Source organism: Equus caballus, chromosome 1, assembly GCF_041296265.1.
Source record: "Equus caballus isolate H_3958 breed thoroughbred chromosome 1, TB-T2T, whole genome shotgun sequence".
Classification (NCBI taxonomy): Eukaryota; Metazoa; Chordata; class Mammalia; order Perissodactyla; family Equidae; genus Equus; species Equus caballus.
In genome coordinates, this window is record NC_091684.1 from 154,101,566 (window position 1) to 154,121,488 (window position 19,923).

The 19,923-nt window shown below is 39.8% G+C and overlaps 2 protein-coding genes across 11 annotated transcripts in view; both read left to right on the top strand.

Moving 5' to 3' along the window:
* The window catches only part of SHC4 (SHC adaptor protein 4), a 125,171-nt gene extending 115,500 nt beyond the window's left edge, over window positions 1-9,671 (top strand). Inside the window, exons 11-12 of the mRNA XM_001502224.5 lie at window positions 498-751; window positions 7,331-9,671. Of these exons, the coding sequence (XP_001502274.1) occupies window positions 498-751; window positions 7,331-7,486 (410 nt within the window). The 3' untranslated portion in view covers window positions 7,487-9,671. The remainder of the gene's footprint in view (window positions 1-497; window positions 752-7,330) is intronic.
* An 8,077-nt stretch (window positions 9,672-17,748) lies between these two features.
* Window positions 17,749-19,923, top strand: part of CEP152 (centrosomal protein 152) — a 92,313-nt gene continuing 90,138 nt past the window's right edge. For 4 of the 10 annotated variants that reach the window (XM_023617852.1, XM_070271360.1, XM_070271348.1 and 1 more), the window contains exon 1: window positions 17,780-18,086. The gene's annotated coding sequence lies outside the window, so the exon portion shown is untranslated. Of the gene's footprint in view, window positions 18,533-19,923 lie in introns of all 10 variants that reach the window. The other 6 variants (XM_070271334.1, XM_070271365.1, XM_070271351.1 and 3 more) reach the window with 3 other exon arrangements.

The following is a 19,923-nucleotide window of genomic DNA, read 5'->3' on the forward strand; positions in this document are numbered from 1 at the left end:
TCTCTGAAGCACATTAGCAATTTGGTTTTAAAAAAAGCTAAATGCTAAAAAGTGGCCATAGCCCAAAGTTACTGTAGGCGTTTTCAAAGAGTTTGGGAATGTTGGAAATGTTTTGGAAGTTATCTGTAATCCAGGCACAGCATAAGCCTCTTTCTCTTTAGCATACAGCCCGTGGGACATAAAGAGCCTCTCTCTGCAGTTATGAAAGTGGTTCTCATGGGTCAGTTCCATTTCTCTTCTGAAAGGAAAACTCCTGCCCCTGGGCAAGGCTTTCCTGGTAACAGAAGCCAAAGGCAATGTTTGGATCTACCATTAAATTAGAGCCTGTTGGAAGTTCTGGAAACAAAAACTCCATTTGTTCCAGGAACAGCATTGTTTAAAGAGTACCTGGCACACAGTAGGGCCTCAGGTTATGTTTGCTGACTAGTTGAATGAATGAATAAATGGATGGATGAGGAGGTAACTTGGTGATATCTCTCTTTGTGTTTTGACTTCAGAAGCACCAGAAACTGTTCAGCCAGGTGCCACGGTCCAGCCTGCCAACTCACATTCTCTGCCACACATTAAGCAGCAGCTGCGGAATGAAGACTGCTACCATGGCAAGCTGAGCAGGAAGGCAGCAGAAAGCCTGTTGGTAAAGGATGGGGACTTTTTGGTTCGAGAGAGTGTAACATCTCCTGGCCAATATGTGCTGAGTGGACTACAGGGAGGCCAGGCAAAACATCTTCTCCTGGTGGATCCTGAAGGCAAGGTATCATTGACCTCTCGTTACAGTTTTCACAGGATCTTGTGATTAAGGTGACTCTGAATGATAGATCCAAAATCTGATATTGAAGAAAGTTCAAGGCTAAGGGTTTACTTTTTCTTGAACCCTCCAGCTACAGCAGGAAGTGCTATATAGAAACTAGTTGGAGGGGTTCGAGTGAGAGCCACCCTGGAGGATGAAGTAGAGGACAGACTCATTCTGTCTTTCTCAATTCAATTCAGTGAATTAAATGAATACCTACTACATGGAAGTACAGGGATTCATAGTTGACTATTGGTCAGTATCATGGACATAGTCCTTGCTCTCAGGGTGCTTATAAATTCATAAAACAGATGCTTAAATAATTATACCATAAGAATGAAGGGCTTAAGAATGTTTTTCAACTAAAGCTCTATGGTGTTTCTCAGGATAGAGGAGTGCTCTAGTTGAGGCAAACTGAAAAGGCTTATTGAAAGGTCTGACATGTAAAATGAACCTTAAAAGAGGGAAAAATTTTAAAAGGGGGACATTTAGAACATAGAGACGTAACCACAGGAACAGACAGAGAAGTACAATGGTATTAAGCAAATAAAAGATATACAGCTGGAGCAGAGGATGCCTGTAGACAGAAATGATCCTGGACAAAAAATAATTAACAAAATGTAATAGTAAGCCCTTCCCTATCAATAATTACTTTAAATGTAAATGGATTAAATTCCACAATCAAAAGACTTTAGAGTAGTTGAATGCATAAAAAAACAAGATCTAATTCTATGCTGTCTACAAGAGGCTCACTTTAGATTTAAGGACACACATAGGCTGAAAGCGAAAGGATGGATAAAGATATTCTGTGAAAATTATAACCAAAAGGGAGCAGGTGGCCATACTTACATCAGACACAATAGATTTCAAGTCAAAAAGTGTCAAAAGAAACAAAGAAGGACATTACATAATGATAAAAGGATCAATTCACCAGGAAGATATAACAATTGTAAATATATATTCACCCAACATCAGAATACCCAAACGTATGAGGCAAACATTGACAGAGCTGAAGGGAGAAATAGACAGCAACACAATAATAATAGGGGATATTAATACCACTTTCAATAGTAGATGGAGCATCCAGACAGAAGAACAAAAAGGACATAGAGAACTTAAACAACACTATACGACCAAATGGACCTAACAGCCATATATATAGAACATTCCACCCAACAGCAACAAAATACATGTTCTTTTCAAGTACATTCAGAATATTCACATGTTAGGTCACAAATCTTAGGATAGATTAGACATTAGGTCACAAAACAAGTTTTAGCAAATTTAAGAAGATTGAAGTTGTACTGAGTATCTTTTCTGATCACAATGGAATGAAACTAGAAATTAGTAGCAGAAAAAGAACTGGAAAATTCACATATATACAGAAATTAAACAACACACCCTTGAACAACCAATGGGTCAAAGAAGAAATCAAAAGAGAAATTAGAAAATATCTGGAGGCAAATGAAAAAGAAAATACAACATACCAAAACTATGGGACGCAGCAAAAGCAATATGAAGGAAGTTGATAGTGATAAATGCCTACATTGAAAAAAAGAAGATCCTAAATAACAACCTAACTTTACATCTCAAGGAACTATAAAAAGACAAACAAACTAATCCCAAAATTAGCTGAATAAAGGAAATAACTCTGATTAGAGCAGAAATAAATGAAAGAGAATAGAAAAACAATAGGAAAAATCCACAAATCTACGGTTTGGTTTTTTGAAAAGATAAACAAAATTGACAAGCCTTTAGCTACATTAGCTAAGAAAACAAGAGGGAAGACTCAAATAAATAAAATCAGAAACGAAAGAGGAGATATTAAAATTGATGCCAAAAATATTAAATGATTATAAGAGATTACCAAGAATGATTATATGCCAATAAATTGGATAACCCAGAAGAAATGGATAAATTCCTAAAAACATATAACCTACCAAGACTGAATCATGAAGAAATAGGAAACCTGAAGAGCTGAATTACTAGTGAAGAGACTGAATCACTAATCAAAAACATCCCAATAAAGAAAAGTCCAGGACCAGATGGCTTCACTGGTGAATTATACCAAATATTTAAAGAGAAACTGATGCCAATTTTTCTTAAACTTTTCCAAAACATTGAAGAAGAGGAATGCTTCCAAACTTGTTTTATAAAGCCAGCATTACCCTGACACCAAAACCAGAAAAAGACACTACAAGAAAAGAAAACTACAGGCCAACATCACCGATGAAGATAGATGCAAAAGTCCTCAACAAAATACTAGCAAACTAAATTCAACACTGCATTAAAAGGATCGTACACCATGACCAAGTGGAATTAATTCCTGGAATGCCAGGATGGTTCAACAAAGAAAATCAATCAATGTGACACATCATGTTAACAAAATGAAAGATAAAAATCACTTGATCATCTCAATAGATGAAGAAAAAGCATTTGACAAAATTAAGCATCCTTTCACGATAAAAAAGAAAAACAGTCAACAAACTGGGAATAGAAGGAAATCACCTCAACATAATAAAGGCCATATGTGTAAGGTCCACAGCTAATATCATACTCAATGGTGAAAAACTGAAAGCTTTTCCTCTAAGATCAGGAACAGACAAGATGCCCACTTTTACCACTTCTGTTCAACATAGTACTAGAAGTACTAGCCAGAAGAATTAGGCAAGAAAAAGAAAGAAAAGGCATTCAAATTGGAAAGGAAGAAGTAAAATGATCTTTCTTCACAGATGACATGATCCTATATGTAGAAAACCCTAAAGATTCCACAAAAAACTTGTTAGAGCTAATAAACAAGTTCAGCAAAGTTGTAGCGTACAAAATCAATGTATAAAAATCCATTGCATTTCTATACACTAACAATGAACAATCAGAAAAAGAAATTAAGAAAACAGTATCATTTACAATGGCATCAAAAAGAATGAAATACTTAAGAATAAACTTGACCAAGAAGGCAAAAGACTTGTACACTGAAAACTAGAAAACATTGCTGAAAGAAATTAAACACAGGTAAATAGAAAGACATCCCATGTTGTTACAATGTCCATACTACCCAAAGTAATCTACGGATTCAATGCAATCCCTATCAAAATTCCAATGGCATTTTTTACAGAAATATAAAAACAATCCCCAAATTTCTTTGGACTCACAGAGGACTCCAAATAGCCAAAACAATCTTGAGAAAGAAGAACAAAGCTGGAGACATCAAACTTACTGATTTCAGAACATATTACAAAGCTACAGTAATAGAAACAGTATGGTACTGGCATAAAGACAGACATATAGACCAATGGAACAGCATAGAAAGCCCAGAAATAAACCTATGCATATATGGTCAAATGATCTTTGACAAGGTTGCCAGAATACACTATGGAGAAATGATCATCTTTTCAACCAGTGGTGTTGGGAAAACTGAGTATTCACGTGTAAAAGAATGAAGTTGGACTCTTACCTTATACCATACACAAAAATCAACTCAAAATAGATTAAAGATTTATACGTTAAGATCTGAAACTATAAAACTCCTAGGAGAAAACATAAGGGCAAAATTTTGTATCTTTGGTCTTGGCAATGATTTCTTGGATATGACACCAAAAACACAGACAACAAGTGCAAAATAAGACAAGTGAGACTACGTTAAACTAAAATATTTCTGTACAGCAAATGAAACAATCAACAGAGTGAAAATGCAACCTACAGAATGGGAGAAAATATTTGCAAACCATATATCTGATAAAGGGTTAATTTTCAAAATATATAAGGAATTTTTACAACTCAATAACAAAAAAACAAATAATCTGATTTAAAAATGGGCAAATGACTTGAATAGACATTTCTCCGAAGAAGACACATGGATGGTCAACAGGTGTATGAAAAGATGCTCAACCAGTAATCATCAGAGAAATGCAAATCAAATTCACAGTAAGATATCACCTCATACCTGATAGGATGGCCATTATACAAAACAAACAAACAGAAAATAGCAAATTTTGGTGATGATGTGCAGAATTTAGAATCCTTGGGCACTGGTGGGAATGTAAAATGATGCAGCTGCTATGAAAAACAGTATGGAGTTTCCTCAAAAATTAAAAATAGAACTCCCCTATGATCCAACAATTCTGCTTCTGGGTATTTATCCAAAAGAATTGAAATCAGGATTTTGAAGAGATATTTGCACTCCCACATTCGTATCAGTGTTATTCATTGTAGCCAATAGGTGGAAACAAGCTAAATGTCAACTGATGGATTAATGCATAAGAAAATGTGATATATACACATAATGACTATTCAGCCATGAAAAAGAAGGAAATCTGTCACATGCTACATGAATGAACGTTGAGAACATTATGTTAATTGAAATAAGCCACTCACATTCACAGAAGGACGATACTGCAGATTCCACTTATATGAGTTATCTAGAGTAATTGAACTCATAGAAACAGAAAGTAGAATGGTGGTTACCAGGGCCTGGGGTGAGGGAGAAATGGTTTGTTGCTGTTTAATGGGTATAGAGTTTCAGTCATGCAGGATGAAAAATTTCTGGTGATCTGCTGCACAAGTTGTGTTTATAGTTAACTATACTGTACACTTAAAAATTTGTTTAGAGGGTAGATCTGATGTTATGTGTTTGTTAACACACACACACACACACACAAAAGTTTATGTGATTAGGGGCTGGCCTCGTGGCCGAGTGGTTAAGTTCGCGCGCTCCGCTGCAGGCGGCCCAGTGTTTCGTTGGTTCAAATCCTGGGCACGGACATGGCACTGCTCATCACACCACGCTGAGGCAGCGTCCCACATACCACAACGAAGAATATACAACTATGTACCGGGGGGCTTTGGGGAGAAAAAGGAAAAAAATAAAATCTTTAAAAAAAAAAAAAGTTTATGTGATTGGAGTCACAGCACAAATATTTGCAGGGCCTGGCCAGTACTGTAAATGTGTAATGTTGGGCCAGTGGTGGAATGAGCATAGGGTGCAGTGGGCTGTGATCACCTGGAAAGTGCATTTCCTGTGTAAGGGGGAAATCACCACTCAATTCCAGTCAATTGCTGCCATTTGCAAAAGGGGCATGGGGGAGTCAGAGTTGATTTTTCCAAAGAAGCCACAAAACCAGATTTTTATGTGAAATATCCCCATTTTTAATTAAAAATACTTAAAAACTCTCTATTGGGCACCTTCCACCTTAGCCCCCAGCAGACTAAAACATCTCCTAGTATATTTGGCCAGAGAGTGACTAGTTTATAATCCCTGTACTAGGAAGATTAATTTAACATTTGTATGCAGGATCAATAGAGTAAAGGAGAAAGACTGGGACAGAGAAAGTAATTAGGGGATTCTACATAAAAACTAGTGAAATCCTGAACCAGAATGGAGGCAAAAGAAATAGAGAGGGATGGGCAGAGTGGGCTGGAATTAAGAAGACAGACTAGTAGGACTGATGAGCTGGTTTGACATGGGTTGGGGATGAGATGGAGGAGGTAAAAACGTCCTCAAGCTTTGGTGCCATTTGAGGGTAAATTGGAGACATGGTGCCCTTTTCCTCTTAATTCTTCAGTGTGTATTACCTAAGAATAGGGATATTCTCTTACATAGCTGTAGTGCAATGATCGAAATCAAGAAATTTAAACATTGATACAATATTGCTATCTAATTCACAGTCCATATTTGAGTTAGGTCAATTGTTCCGATAAGTGTGTGTGTTTTTAATATGCTGAAAACCAAAATCTAGACAGAACTCGATGAATCCCTGTGGAGAGGTAGCAGAATTATATAACAAAGTGCTCCCTGGCTGCATGCCTTCTCTCTCCTGGACAATTCTACCCTCCAAACAGCAGTCCGTTATGGCCAGGCTCTGAGCCAGTACCGTCGTGATGGAGAGTGATGTCTTCTGCCCATGCACAGGGTGAGGACACAGTAATACAGGGAGGAAAGTCCAGGAGAAAGCAGGCCGTGGGAAACTGAGTTCTTCTGGCATGCAGCTAAGAAGTTCTATGTAACAAATGTTTATGAATCAGCTACCATGAAGCCTGCAGGAAGGAGACATGAATGCCTATTAGAAAGGTCTGAGGAGGCTTCTTAGAGGAGACAGGATTTGGTTAGAGCCTCCAAAGAGAGGCAGGACTTCTCCAGAGGGCCTGCTTCCTGCAGAGACCAGATATTATGGAAGCACTCTGTTTGATGGGATATAATTGTAATCCTGGGATTCGTGGTTGTATACAACTCAGTGAAATATTTATAGGAATGATGACATGATAGAATATATCAAATGGTAACACGGCAAAGAGTCTGGTTGCAAATTTGGATTGAGTGATAAGTGCTTACCATTTTCCTAACTGGGAGGGACAATTACTTTTAAAAGGTCATGGGGAATGAGAAAACTCTTTACTAAGAGATACAGAGTTGAAAAGTACCTTTATTTTCTTTATTCAGCAAAATATCTCCTTCAGCAATACGTCTGTTTTTCCTTCTTGACTGTTTACATCTTTCAGGAGAATTATTATCATTTAACCTAAATACATTTGTATTTCCTTTTCAAGGTGAGGACCAAGGATCATGTATTTGATAATGTCGGCCATCTTATCAGATACCACATGGATAATAGTTTGCCAATCATCTCTTCTGGAAGTGAAGTAAGCCTTAAACAACCAGTGAGAAAGGATAGTAATCCAGCACTTTTGCATTCCAACAAATGACAAAATGGAAGTACCATCACGCTATTTCAAGATATTCCATTTTGTGCTAGGACACAAAGATCATTCAAACTTGGTTTCTGGATAAGATAGAGAACAAACTGTGAAGTGCATCTTTCTGAGACCGTCATTGACTAGGTCCTTTATACAATGAAGAACTAACAAAAATTGATCTTCAGAAAGTGAAAATTTGAAAAGGGCAAGAGGATTGGTCCATTTGAAAAGAAATTATACATATGCACGGATGTCACTTTCTAAGGCCATATTGCATTGATAACAAGCTAAAAGCACAATTAAAATTTCACATGCTAAAGACAACTTGAATGAACTGCTGGGGCAGTGGTATGTGCCTTTCAACTTGATAATTTGGGGACATTTTCATATGGGGGAGATTAGTTATAAGTGTCTTCATATTCTATGACTACAGAACCATTTGCCAAAAAAAGTTTTTCCTTGTTACAAAAATAAGAAGCAATTTGCTTGTTAGTTATTGACTTTATTACATTTTCTGTTTAGTAGCACTTTCACTGCAATGGTAAAATAAATTTGACATTGAATTCGGACTGTGTCTGTGCCAGTGAATCAAATCAAAAGCCACTGAAAGCGTTGGTCTGTTTCATTGGCCTGTCCCAGTGGCTGGTTAAAGGGTTGGGGCCCAAACTCTTTGGCCTAATAGTTCTCAGTCTTTGCTATGAGACTATTTGCAAGCAGCATGTAACAAACTGAAGAGGTCAAATCTGTCAGTCATTTCTGATTTTATCATATTTCTTCCTCCTTCCCCACCCTCACCAAAAAAACAGCCCATGAGTGCATGGATTTAAAAGATGGCAAACAAACGAGTATTTTTCACATTCAATATCCAAATTGATTCCGTTATTATTTAAAGTACTGAATTTATTTGAAAGTATGGGGAAATAAGCTCGACTGGCTGCAGCTGAGTGATAGTCCCTCACCGACGTGTATCCTTAGCACCTTTTCCAGATATCATCAGACAAAATGTCGAGGGAGAAAACATATTCAACGAAACATTTGGAAGGTTTGCTGCATGTGGCCGTGCTTGTAAGCCAATAGTGTAATTAAGTGTCGTGTAGGGAAAGCGCTGGATTGGGGCTCATCAATGTGACCTTGAGCAAGTTGCTGAACATGTCTGGATTCCAGTTTCCTTATTTATAAAACAGGGGAGCTGGGCTAGGCGAATTCAGGTCCAATTTGGCCCTAACGTAATACGAGTCTATAAAAAGCAAATTTTCCATTTATTAGGGGTCAGTGTTGATAACCTGTATAGTTAAGGTGAAGACTTCGGTTTTTTTCCTTTAGTCTGGGTCTAAACTCAAAGAACGAATGGCACAACTGATCAGCATTCAGATAGTGGAGACCCCAAGCCTTTCAGTCAAAAATATTGAAACTTTGGGATAAGATAAGCAAATATGGTAGAAGTGGATTTGATTGTTTTGAGTAGCAGAAAACTACTTCAGGCCTTTACTCACCTTTGCACATAGAGATATCGCCATTACTACAGTGTCTTTTTATCTTGAGTTATCTGGACAGTTGCCTTAACTCCACTTTATTTTGGCTATGTAGATACAACTTAGTGTTTGTAATTGTGATATATTTGCTAAGTTTTAAGTAAAATATGGGAAACTTCTTTTGGATAGAAATCATCAGAAATCAAGTACACTGCTCTAATATTTTTATGTAAAGGTTTATGATTTTATTTTACTTCTACTGCCATTAATTTCTCAGATAGTTTTTTTTCCTTTTATACAACTAGGAAATAATGTATTTTTCATCAATTTTGCATACACCTTAGTTATGGGTGATCTAATCACCTTTATCAGAAACAGAGCAGAGCTGTGGTCACAGTCTGGTTGAGCAGAGTGTTAACTGGGTAGCAAGAAAGCGTTCCTGATACAAATAGACCCAGAGACTATAAATGATGTGAGCAGGACACGTCATGGATAAGCAGTATTTGACTATAATGGTATAGGGGTTGGCTGAGCAAATACTGCACTTACAAATACCACAGACACAGTAAAAACAAAATGAAATCATAAAAGAAGTGTTTGATTGCATGCTGTTTTAATGACACACTCTTATCTTCATCTGTCTTAACGTGGAAATTCATTTGCCTATAAATACCTGTAAATGACTTTTCGAAAAAAAATAAATGATTCTTGCTTTGTGACAATTGACAGTATATGTCTGATATTTGGGATTTGGAAAATTTATGATTTGTAGGATGTATCAAGTCCTCACAGGAAACAGATGGCTCACTTAAGTTGGGTAATTTGAGGAGAGCTTAATAAAAAGACTATTTACAAAGATGTGGGCAGAGTATGGGAAACTGCAAGGGAGGATGAAGTGCCCTGGGGCCAGTGAAGGGACAAGGGGAGGGAACAGTAACAGAATCTGGAGAAAAAGCTGTGTGGAAGACCACCTTTTAGGAGCTGTGGCCTGCAGTGGAAGGATTCAACCAGCCCTGGAGACTCCACAATGAGGAGGCTGGGGACATATACTCAGTGGACAAATGATAGCTTTTCAACCAACGGTGCTGGAACAATTGGATATCTGTAGGCGAAAAAAGGAAGCACACACTTTACATAAACATTAACTCAAATGGATTATAGACTTTATATATAAAATGTAAAACTATGAAACTTTTAGGAAAGAAAAACAAGAGAAAATCTTCAGGATAGAGGGCTAGGCAAAGAATTCTTAGACCTGACATGATCCATTAAAGGAAAAACTGGTATGTTGGACTTCATCAAAATTACAAATTTTTCTCTGTGAAAGACTGTGTTTAGAGGGTGAAAGACAAGCTATAGATGGAGGGAAAATATTTGCTACATATCTGACAAAGGGCTAGTATCTAGAATATATTTTAAAAACTCTTAAAACTCAACAATTAAGAAAAAAGCAGAAAATGGCCAAAAAACACAAGTAACCATTTCACTGAAGTTATACAGATGACAAATAAGCACATGAAAATATGTTCAACAACGTTAGCCAGTAGGGAAATGCAAATTAAAATCACAGTGAGATATTATGACACACCTATCAGAATGGGTAAGATGAAAAATAGCAACAATTCTAAGTGCTGGCTAGAATGAGGAGAAAATGGATCACACATACATTCCTGGTGAGAATGTAAAACAGTACAGCCACTCTGGAAAACAGTTTGATAGTTTATTAAATAAACTAAACATGGGGCCAGCCCAGTGGTGTAATGGTTAAGTTCACATACTCTACTTCGATGGTCCCGGGTTCGCAGGTTCAGATTCCAAGTGTGGACCTACACACCGCTCATCAAGCCATGCCGTGGAGGCATCCCACGTACAAAAGAGGAAGACTGCCACAGATGTTAGCTTAGGGCCAATCTTCCTCACCAAAAAAATAAATAAATAAAAAAAAATAAAATCCTAACCTTGCAGCTGACGTTCAACCCAGCAATTGCACTCCTGGGCATTGATCACAGAGAACTGAAAATTTACATTCACAAAAAAACTTACACAGGAATGTCCATAGTAGCTTTGTTTGTAATGACCTAAAACAGGAAACAACTCAGATGTTCCTTCAATGGGCGAATGATTAAACAAACTATGGTACATCCTTACATAGAATACTACTCAGCAATAAAAAGGGAGAAGTATTGATAGATGTAAAAACTTGTATGAATCTCAGAGAATTACGCAAAGTGAAGAAACTAATTCTAAAAAGTTACATACTATATAACTACATTTATATGACATTCTTGAAATGATAAGACTATAGAGATGGAGAACAGATTAAGGGTTAAGGAGGGAGTTGATAGGAGGGAGGAAAGTAGGTACAGTTACAAAAGGTCAACATGAGGGATCCTTCTCTGATGAAATTGTTTTGAATCTTGACTGTACATGTGATGTTGTACTACAGTTTTTTAAGCTGTTATCCTTGGTGGAAACTGGGTAAATCTTACAGGAGATCTCTTTGCATTATTTCTTGCAACTGCGTGTGAATCTACAATTTTCTCCAAAAAAAAGGTTTAACTTAAAAAAGGTTTGGGGGTAAAACCTAGATATGTCAAGAGATTTCAGGAAGATTGCTATTTTAACTGTTGGCAGTTTCACTAATATAGTAAGTCCACTGGACACGGTGGTAGGATCATCTTGGTCACCCTAGGTCCCATCATGCTAGGAGTATGGAGAGTCAACTCCCTCAGCTCCGTGAAGCCTCGCCTTCATAAAGGACCTCAAATGTAAATGTTTGATATTATGTCCAGAGATACGCTGACAAGATCAAAGGATGGTAAACACGAATCTTGGAGACGCTATCAGCTCTGCCCGGACCCCCTGGGATCCCTTGAGCCATTTCTGTATGCCCCTCTGCTAGCTTCTGTGTGTTTTGCTTCTAACTGCCTCTGGGTGACTCTCTGCATTCTGAGGACAGCCTCAGGCTAAGGGAGCTGCTTTGAGTCCCTGAGAGCCACAGGCACCTGTGGGTTTCCTCCTCCCCTTCCCTGCCACCATCACTGGTGCAGGAGTGGGAAAGCCCAGCTTCCTTGCTCCGTCCTGATTACACTCTCGAGCTCCCGTGGCATCAGGACAGCTGGCACTTTTGAAAGCACACGCCTGCTTGGCTTTTCCCCTTCCCCGACCTGCTTCCTAACTTCCTGACAGTTCTCCGGGAAACCCTTCCTTTGTAAATCATTTGCACTCAAATTTTCATCCCAAGCTTCCCTTCTTGGGAACGCAACCTAAGGCAGAAGGACATCAAACAACTTTAAACATGTATTTAATTAGTACTGGGCTATACTATCTTAAATGTTCAAATACACTAACATTTTTAATAAATCCTGTAATTTTCTTATGAGTGGTATCCTTATGTTGCATTTTATCAGTATGCATTCAACATGTTATGTAAGCATTTAAAATATACACCAATTTTATAATCATGTTTTGGTTCTTCTTTCTTTCCTTTTTAATCTACTGAGTGTTTCAGAAAACAGAAGTGGAGTAACACTTGGGAGGGTCTGCATTCCATGTTCAAATATAATTTTTGCAGCTTTGCATCTTTATCAAATAGTCATCATCACTTCTTCTGATAACTTTTACTGGCTTTCTGATGAAAAACCTTGTTGTGATTGAAAATCCTAAACACTGAATCTAGGCACTTGGCTCTCACACTTTTAGCCAAAGACCATCAAAGAGGCAAAAGCCCTATTGTCCCCATACTTTTTATCCCCCAGCTCCTCCTTTTTTTTGGTAGGGGAAAAGAACTCAGTGACAATAAAGAACTGGAGGAACAATAGGAATTGTTTATTTACTTAGTTTTAAGGGAGGGATACAATCCTGTTCTTATGATTTGATATTTCAAAATACTGCCCTATAGATTTTTCAAAAAACTTAAGTAATTTTGCCATTTGCTTTGATTATGTGTGGCCAGTTATTTAAATAGACCGAATCTATAGCCAACACATTTCAATAAAGTATAAGCAAATTTCAGAGGAATTATAAATTGATGACTCTACTAATAGATGACTAGTGATAAAAATTGAACTGAACTTGGATATTATTTTAAAGTCAAGTTATAGCAAAAGTGTAAATTAATATATTAAAGTAGTTAACACTACACACAGTTGGGTCACAACAAACTTAATTGATACTGATGAAGCCAAGCTAAGATTGTTCATAATTAAGAAGCAGGAATAACAGCTTTTTTAAAAAACATCAATTAATTAATTTTTTTCATTGAGGTAGCATAGGTTTATAACATTATATAAGTTTCAGGTGTACATCATTATATTTTGATTTCTGAGGGAAAACAGCTCTTAAAAACCATGACGTCCCGGGAAAAGTGGGAATTCCCAAAAGTGGGAATTTCAATTATCTTCAAGTGTGCGAGAGCAGGAGCTTTACCATGTCACACATAGAGATGATGAATCACCATTCTTGGCAAACTTAAATAATGTGCTAATTTTACTTTGCAAATTCTAAACATTCATAACCCCTAATATCTTAGTTGGTAGATTCCTAATAGGTAAACTTTAGTTGTACATAAAATTGCAAGTTGTTTTCCCATGATTACTGAAGAAATGGCTTGCGTGTTTGTATCATTTAATGATCCATCAGGAATATCCTTGAGGTCTACCAGTGGGCCATGGATCATGTTTGGAGAATCACTGGTCTAGATTTTTCAAATACAATCAATCATCACAAACGCACCTTCGTCGTAAATGGTTGTGAGGAATGGAAAGCCACCTGTATTAATTTCGTAGGGCGGCCACAACAAAGTGCCACAAAGTAGGTGGCTCTCACAGTTCTGGAGGCTGGAAGTCTGATATCATTGACAGGGCCATGCTCCCTCTGAAGGCTCTAGAAAGAACCCCTTGCCAGCTTCTGGTGGCCCCAGGCCTTCCTTGGTTTGTGGCGACATAACTCCAACTTTTGCCTCTGTCTTCACACGGCAGTCTGTTTCTTGTGTGTCTCTCTGTGTCCTCTCCTCTTCTTTTAAGGATACCAGTTATTGGATTTAGGGCCCATCCATATCTAGTATGACCTTGTGTTAACTAATTACATTTGCGAAGACCCTATTGCCAAGTAAGGTCACATTCTGAGTTCTAGGTGGACATGAAATTTGGGGGGACACTATTCAACCCCTACATGACCCAAGTCAGCTCAAGTCAAAAGATGTTTTAAGGTTCAGGTTATCACAGAACCCAAGGAAAAGCTGAATTGTTAGGCTTCACAAAGTGCGGGAACCAGGCAGATCCACGACTTTGAGCAGCAAAAGTTCACGATCTTCAGTCTAGGCTCCACAACATATATGACAGCTATGGAAGTTGCATATTGCCCATAAAATACAGACAAGCGTAATAAAAGTCTGCTTCTCTTCTGTATGGTTACCACTTGATGCAGTTTCATGGAGTCTTACTGTAGTTATCTGGGAAGTGAACATGATTGGTTCAGCTTGGGTGTGGTGCTCACATTTGACCCAATCAGGTATGGCCAGGTCTTGGGGTGGTGGGGAACTGATGGTGGTGAGGTCACAGCGGCTGTGGGCAGGAGTAGTTTCTGTGATAAGGGACTTAATCAGGGCAGGCATTTTGATCCACATGTCAATATTAAATGAGTCCCTAGAACATGCTTGGCACAAAGTAGATGCTCAAGAAATATTACTGAGTGAATATACTAGAAATAACGAACTGATCTTCCTCAGTTAAATAACACTCAGTTAAATAGTGTTTCTACATTTTAAAAGCTCTTTCATACAATCTTATTTTAGTCTTTTCACAATCCTGAGATGTAGATATTATCATTTCTATTTTGTTTTCCTTTTTTTCTTTTCTAGGAAGATTAGCCCTGAGCAAACATCTGCAGCTAATCCTCCTCTTTTTTGCTGAGGAAGATTGGCCCTGAGCTAACGTCTGTGTCCATCTTCCTCCACTTTATGTGGGAGGCCTGCCACAGTGTGACTTGATAAGCGGTGTGTAGGTCTGCGTCTGGGATTCAAACCAGTGAACTGGGCCGATGAAGCAGAGAGTGCAAACTTACCCATTATGCCACCAGGCCAGCCCCTCATTTCTGTTTTCAAACAGGAACTTTGAGGCTCTGAGGGATTAAATAAATTGTTTTGGACAAAAGCTAGTAGGTAGGAGAGCTGGAACTTGAGTTCAGATCTTCTTTAAGTTCAGCGCTCTTTTGAGGATAGCACTCCTTATTTCATGATGGCATTGCTTTGACCTCATAGTTTTGACACCAAAGAAAAGGTAGGAAAATGGAGGAATGAAGGCTTAGCTCCAGCTTTATAAATGTTCTGAAGGGAGGGAACACATCTCATCAATATGAAATTTCCCCTTGAAATGTAAAGTCTGGTAGAGGTAGGGTCCCTCCCAGCTCACAGGTGTATCTGTTTAAAAAATACAAGACAAGCATTGATCCGACATTCTACAAATAATCTGCTGTCCAGCATTCAGTGCCTTTGGCAGTTTTTCTCTCTTTCCCCTCATTTGTCTTTTTTTTGGCCCACAGAATGCTTCCTTGTGTTTCTCTGGACGTGTTAAGTTCCTTCCTCATGTGCACCATAACTTACCTCTGCAGAATGCCTTTCCCGTCTCTCCAGGCTTCAAGCTCTTCTATTGACTGCTTCCCTCCAGCCTTCTTCTCCAGTCTTACCTCTAAATATAAGAATCCTTTCCTTTTGCTGGTTTGGACTTCACATTGCAATCACTCCTGCTAATCAACCTGCCTGTTGACTCTGCGTCTCCCTCCAGGAATTTTCCCCGATAGGTCCTTCCTTAGTCGTTCACTTTTCCCCAGAATTATTACCTATTCGACTCATAGTGCATGTAGTAAACTATTTTTTTGTGTGTTATCATTTCTCTTTTTATGTAAGCATCTTGGACTCCAAATAGAGTGTGGGTACCTGAGGGTATGGGTTCTGCCTCACGCTTTATATGCAAGCACCTAGGCAAGGAATTAAACGAGATAGTCAAGAAAATTTTGTCAATTATGATATACAGATAACTCCGCTCAAATCCATTTTTAAGGCAAGGGGCTCTGATTTACTCTTTATTTTGCATCTTTTGTGAGTTATGTGCTTCAGTCTCATATTTTATACGTAGTGATGAGCTCTGGATTTGGAGATAAAGGAACTGGGTTCAAATTCTGTCTCTCTCACATTAGCTGCACAGTCTTGGACTAGTCACTTAATTTTTTGGGGGGTCAGTTTCTTCTGCTGTAAAATGGAATACTAACACCTGTCCTAACCCCTCACAGGGTTGCTGTGAGGACCAAATGAACTAGTGTCTGTGAAAGGACTTAGCAAACTGTAAAGCGCGATGTAAGGGGTTATAAACACGGTCTCATGCGCTTTTTCCCCCCTCCATCTTTTATCTTTCATCTCTAAGAAACAGTTGTTTGTGGGCGGGGATTGCTTAGCATCCTTGCTGTAGCAGTCCACCTTGAGCCTCAGCACAGGTCACTACACACAGCTTGCTGAGGGACTTCAGTGAGACGTGAGCAGTCCCTGAGCCGCGTTCCCACTAACGGATACCTTGGCTCAGGTTTCAACATCTGCCAATTACCTGAATGCTTTTTATTTGCTTTTTCTGGCACAAAAAGCCTTCATTTAGTTGTTCGTTAACTTGTTTGCTCATTTAACAAATTTGTTTTGAGTGTCTACCAGGGGCCATGAAGCATAGTAGACGTCCAAGAAGCAAAGTAAGTACCTCAAGACGTTAACATTGGACTGAGTGAAACAGACACACAACCACCGATTATAGTAGATAATGACAACTATAATAAGTTATGTACACTGTGTACAGAGATGGAAAAGGTCGTTTTTGCTCAGGGAGGGAGATGTGTGTCATGAAAGCCTTCAGTGGAGGTCCCCATCTGTCTTGAAGGCTGAGTAGGTGGAGAAGTAAGGGAGGGCAATACAGGTGAAAGAAATAGCTTGAGCAAAACAAAAGAACTTTTGGAACCACTGGCAGCTCAGCCAGTGATTTCACTCACCTATTGCTGTGGATTGAGTACCTATTATGTGCCAGACCATTATGCTGGCGGATGGGGTTACAGGTGTCAGTGCAGACATCATAGGGTGGGATGGTGAGGCAGCAAAGGAAAACTAGCCAGATGATGAAGAGCCTTAAACTAAACTCCATGTTAGTATATATGGGAAAGGGTTAAAAGACTATGTGAACCTGTTGCTACCAACTCCTTGATATTCCCTTGGACCCTTTCAACCATAGAAGGTAGATAAAGTAGTGGATTTATTGCAGACTGGGCAGAACCGTCTTAAAGGGCAGGTTAACGTAGACGGAAGTGACCAGAACATTCACGTTAGAGGAAATTCAAGTAGTGGACAAACACGTGGGAAAATGTGCCATCTCATCAGTAATTAAAGAAACACAAATTCAAACAAGTTGGGACCTAGTAAGCAAGAAGACAAAGTGAAAGAACATCGAAGGCTGTTTGGGTGATGGAGAAGCAGGCACCCTAGAGAATCAGAGGAGCAAATGCAAAAACCTCCAAGGTAAGAGTTCAGTGGGGAAACTGAGGGATTCTGTGTGCTGCAGCCGAGAACCAGGGATTTGGGGTGGAAAGCGCGGGGGCCACGAGTCAGCGCACCAGTCGGCCCCATAGGGTGGTTAGGAAAGGGGCAAGGTTGCCCAGGCAAGACAGGTGCATCTTCGCCTAACGCTGGAGGCCAGGCGCTTGGGCGTCTCTAGGCAACCGATAAGCCCGCCCTCACCAGACTGAACACTTTCGTAATTGGCTCACGAATCCACCAATGGGCGCACAGGAGGAACTTCCCGCCACCTCTGGCGCCCGCTTTCAAACAGCCATATATTTGCAACTGCAGGGGGACTTCTCAACCAAACTTGAGAAAGGCGGAGACTTCAGCCTCCACGCCCTGCCCCGAGCAGGCATGGCCCCGCCCACCGGCCCAGCTTCTAGCCGGCGATTGAAGGCGGCGGCTGCTCTTCAGTGGCCTCAGGGCTCCGTGGGTTCGGTTGTGACTAGGAAGGAGCTAGCGGGTTAGAGGCAGGAGAAGGAGGTTTGCTAGAGGTTGGTCTTCGGCCGGGGCTAGGGTTTTCCCTCGGTGACAGCATCCGTGGCCTCCGGTGAGTTTCTCTTCGAGGCTGGGCTTGAGGCTGGGGTTGGAGGAGGTGCACGGTCCTCGGGATTCTGGCTGAGGTTTTCCGGAGGTCTGACCCGCCCCCTCCCCAAATCCTGCGGTGGTGGACTGCCCGCGGTTTGCGAGGCTCAGCCTTGGACTTTGAAGTGTCATCGAGACCCCAAGATCCTACTTAGAAGTGACGTCTGGGAATCCCTCCTCGCCTCCTCCAGGCTGCTGGGGTAGCCCTGAGACCCAACCCTGGCGACCCCCGCCCTGGTCACCCTGGCGCCGCGTCTGGCTCACAGTGGGTGCTCTGTGCACGTGTGTTGAGCGAGTGCCTGTGACGCTGGCAGCCAAAGCCTGCAGCCGCGGGCATTCTGGGCTCCGTGCAGCTTCGGTCTCGCGGTACCTATTTGTTGTGCAGTCGTTGACGCTAGACGGAGTTCCTTGGTAAGGCCATTGATTGTTTCATTTGTTACCTTGTGGGTGCCTACTCGCTGCATCCTCTGGGCACCCTGAATCGATTTCTCCAAGCTGCCGTCATTAGCACTGATCACAGATTACTGTCAACATTGGTATTGTATGTCTATTTTCTTTCCCTCCACCAAGTCCTGTTAAACTTTGTAATCTTGAGCAGTGCTTGGTAAATAATTGTTGAATGAATGAATAGGCCTCATAAGCCTGGTGTTGCAAGTCTAAAATAGGCTAGTGTGCTCTGGCTATTTCCATTCTAGAAGGGAAGCAAGTAAGCAGAATTTCCTAACTCCTAGGGCACTAATAACCCAACTTTGTGGCCCTTAACGGTTTCTATCTTTTAGTTGTGAACTTGAGTCTTATTTCAGCTGAATTTTGCCATATCCTTCACAATGGCGTGACAGTTTATATGCCCTCCCTGGATATGTGAATGCACTCAACTAAATAAGAGAGGCTGAAATTGAAGCTGTGAGAAAAGTCTAAGAAATATAGTCTGAAAGTGCAAGAGTGACTCATTTCGTGGGGGAACAGGATTGGGAGGGCACCTTGAAGGAGGTGGCATTTTCATCCCAGAAGAGGTTGCGTTATTTGAAGGAAGTTTTGCCACAGGCTGCGCCTTCACCTTTTCTCAGGTGTGTTGAATGCTGTTTGTTCCTTTAACCTCTTTGGTAGCTGACAGACTCCTCTTCATCAATAATAATGTCCTAATCATAACAAGACTAAAATGTATTGTTTGGTACGTAGTGCTAAGCACTTTTGGTGCATTATCTTGGGAAACTTCATAACCAATCTTTGAGGTAGGTACTACTTTTACCTCCATTTTATTAATGAAGAAATGGAGAAGAAATGCACCGCTGATAGATAGAACCAGAATTGAGCCCGGGTTGTCGGAGTGAGAGTGCTCATTCTTAACCACTTACAGTTGTGTTGTGTCCTTTACCATCCATTTGTAATCTAAAGTTTTTTCTTTCTGTGAAACTTCTCTCAGCCTTCCTTTCTTCTTAAGCAAAGTTATTTGTGCTTTGTACTTTCCTCTATTACAGAACTTGTTACACTGTATCATTGTAACTATTAATTTATATCATTGTTTCCTTAAGGGACTATAAGCTTCTGTTGGCTGGTACCATGTCTTAGATACATCTAGGATGTAACTTGGCACACAGTAGGTGTTCAGTAAAATTTTATTGAACTAATGAATCAGTATAAGGCAACGTGAATGTATCATATTCATTCAGCAAATATTTGTTGTGTGCCTACCGTGTGCAAAGGGTAGGGGAGATACATTTTGATTCTGCTTACCAGCTATTAGATGAGGCAAAAACAATGCTACTTTTGCTTTTTAATGTTGTGTACAACTAAAAACCCAT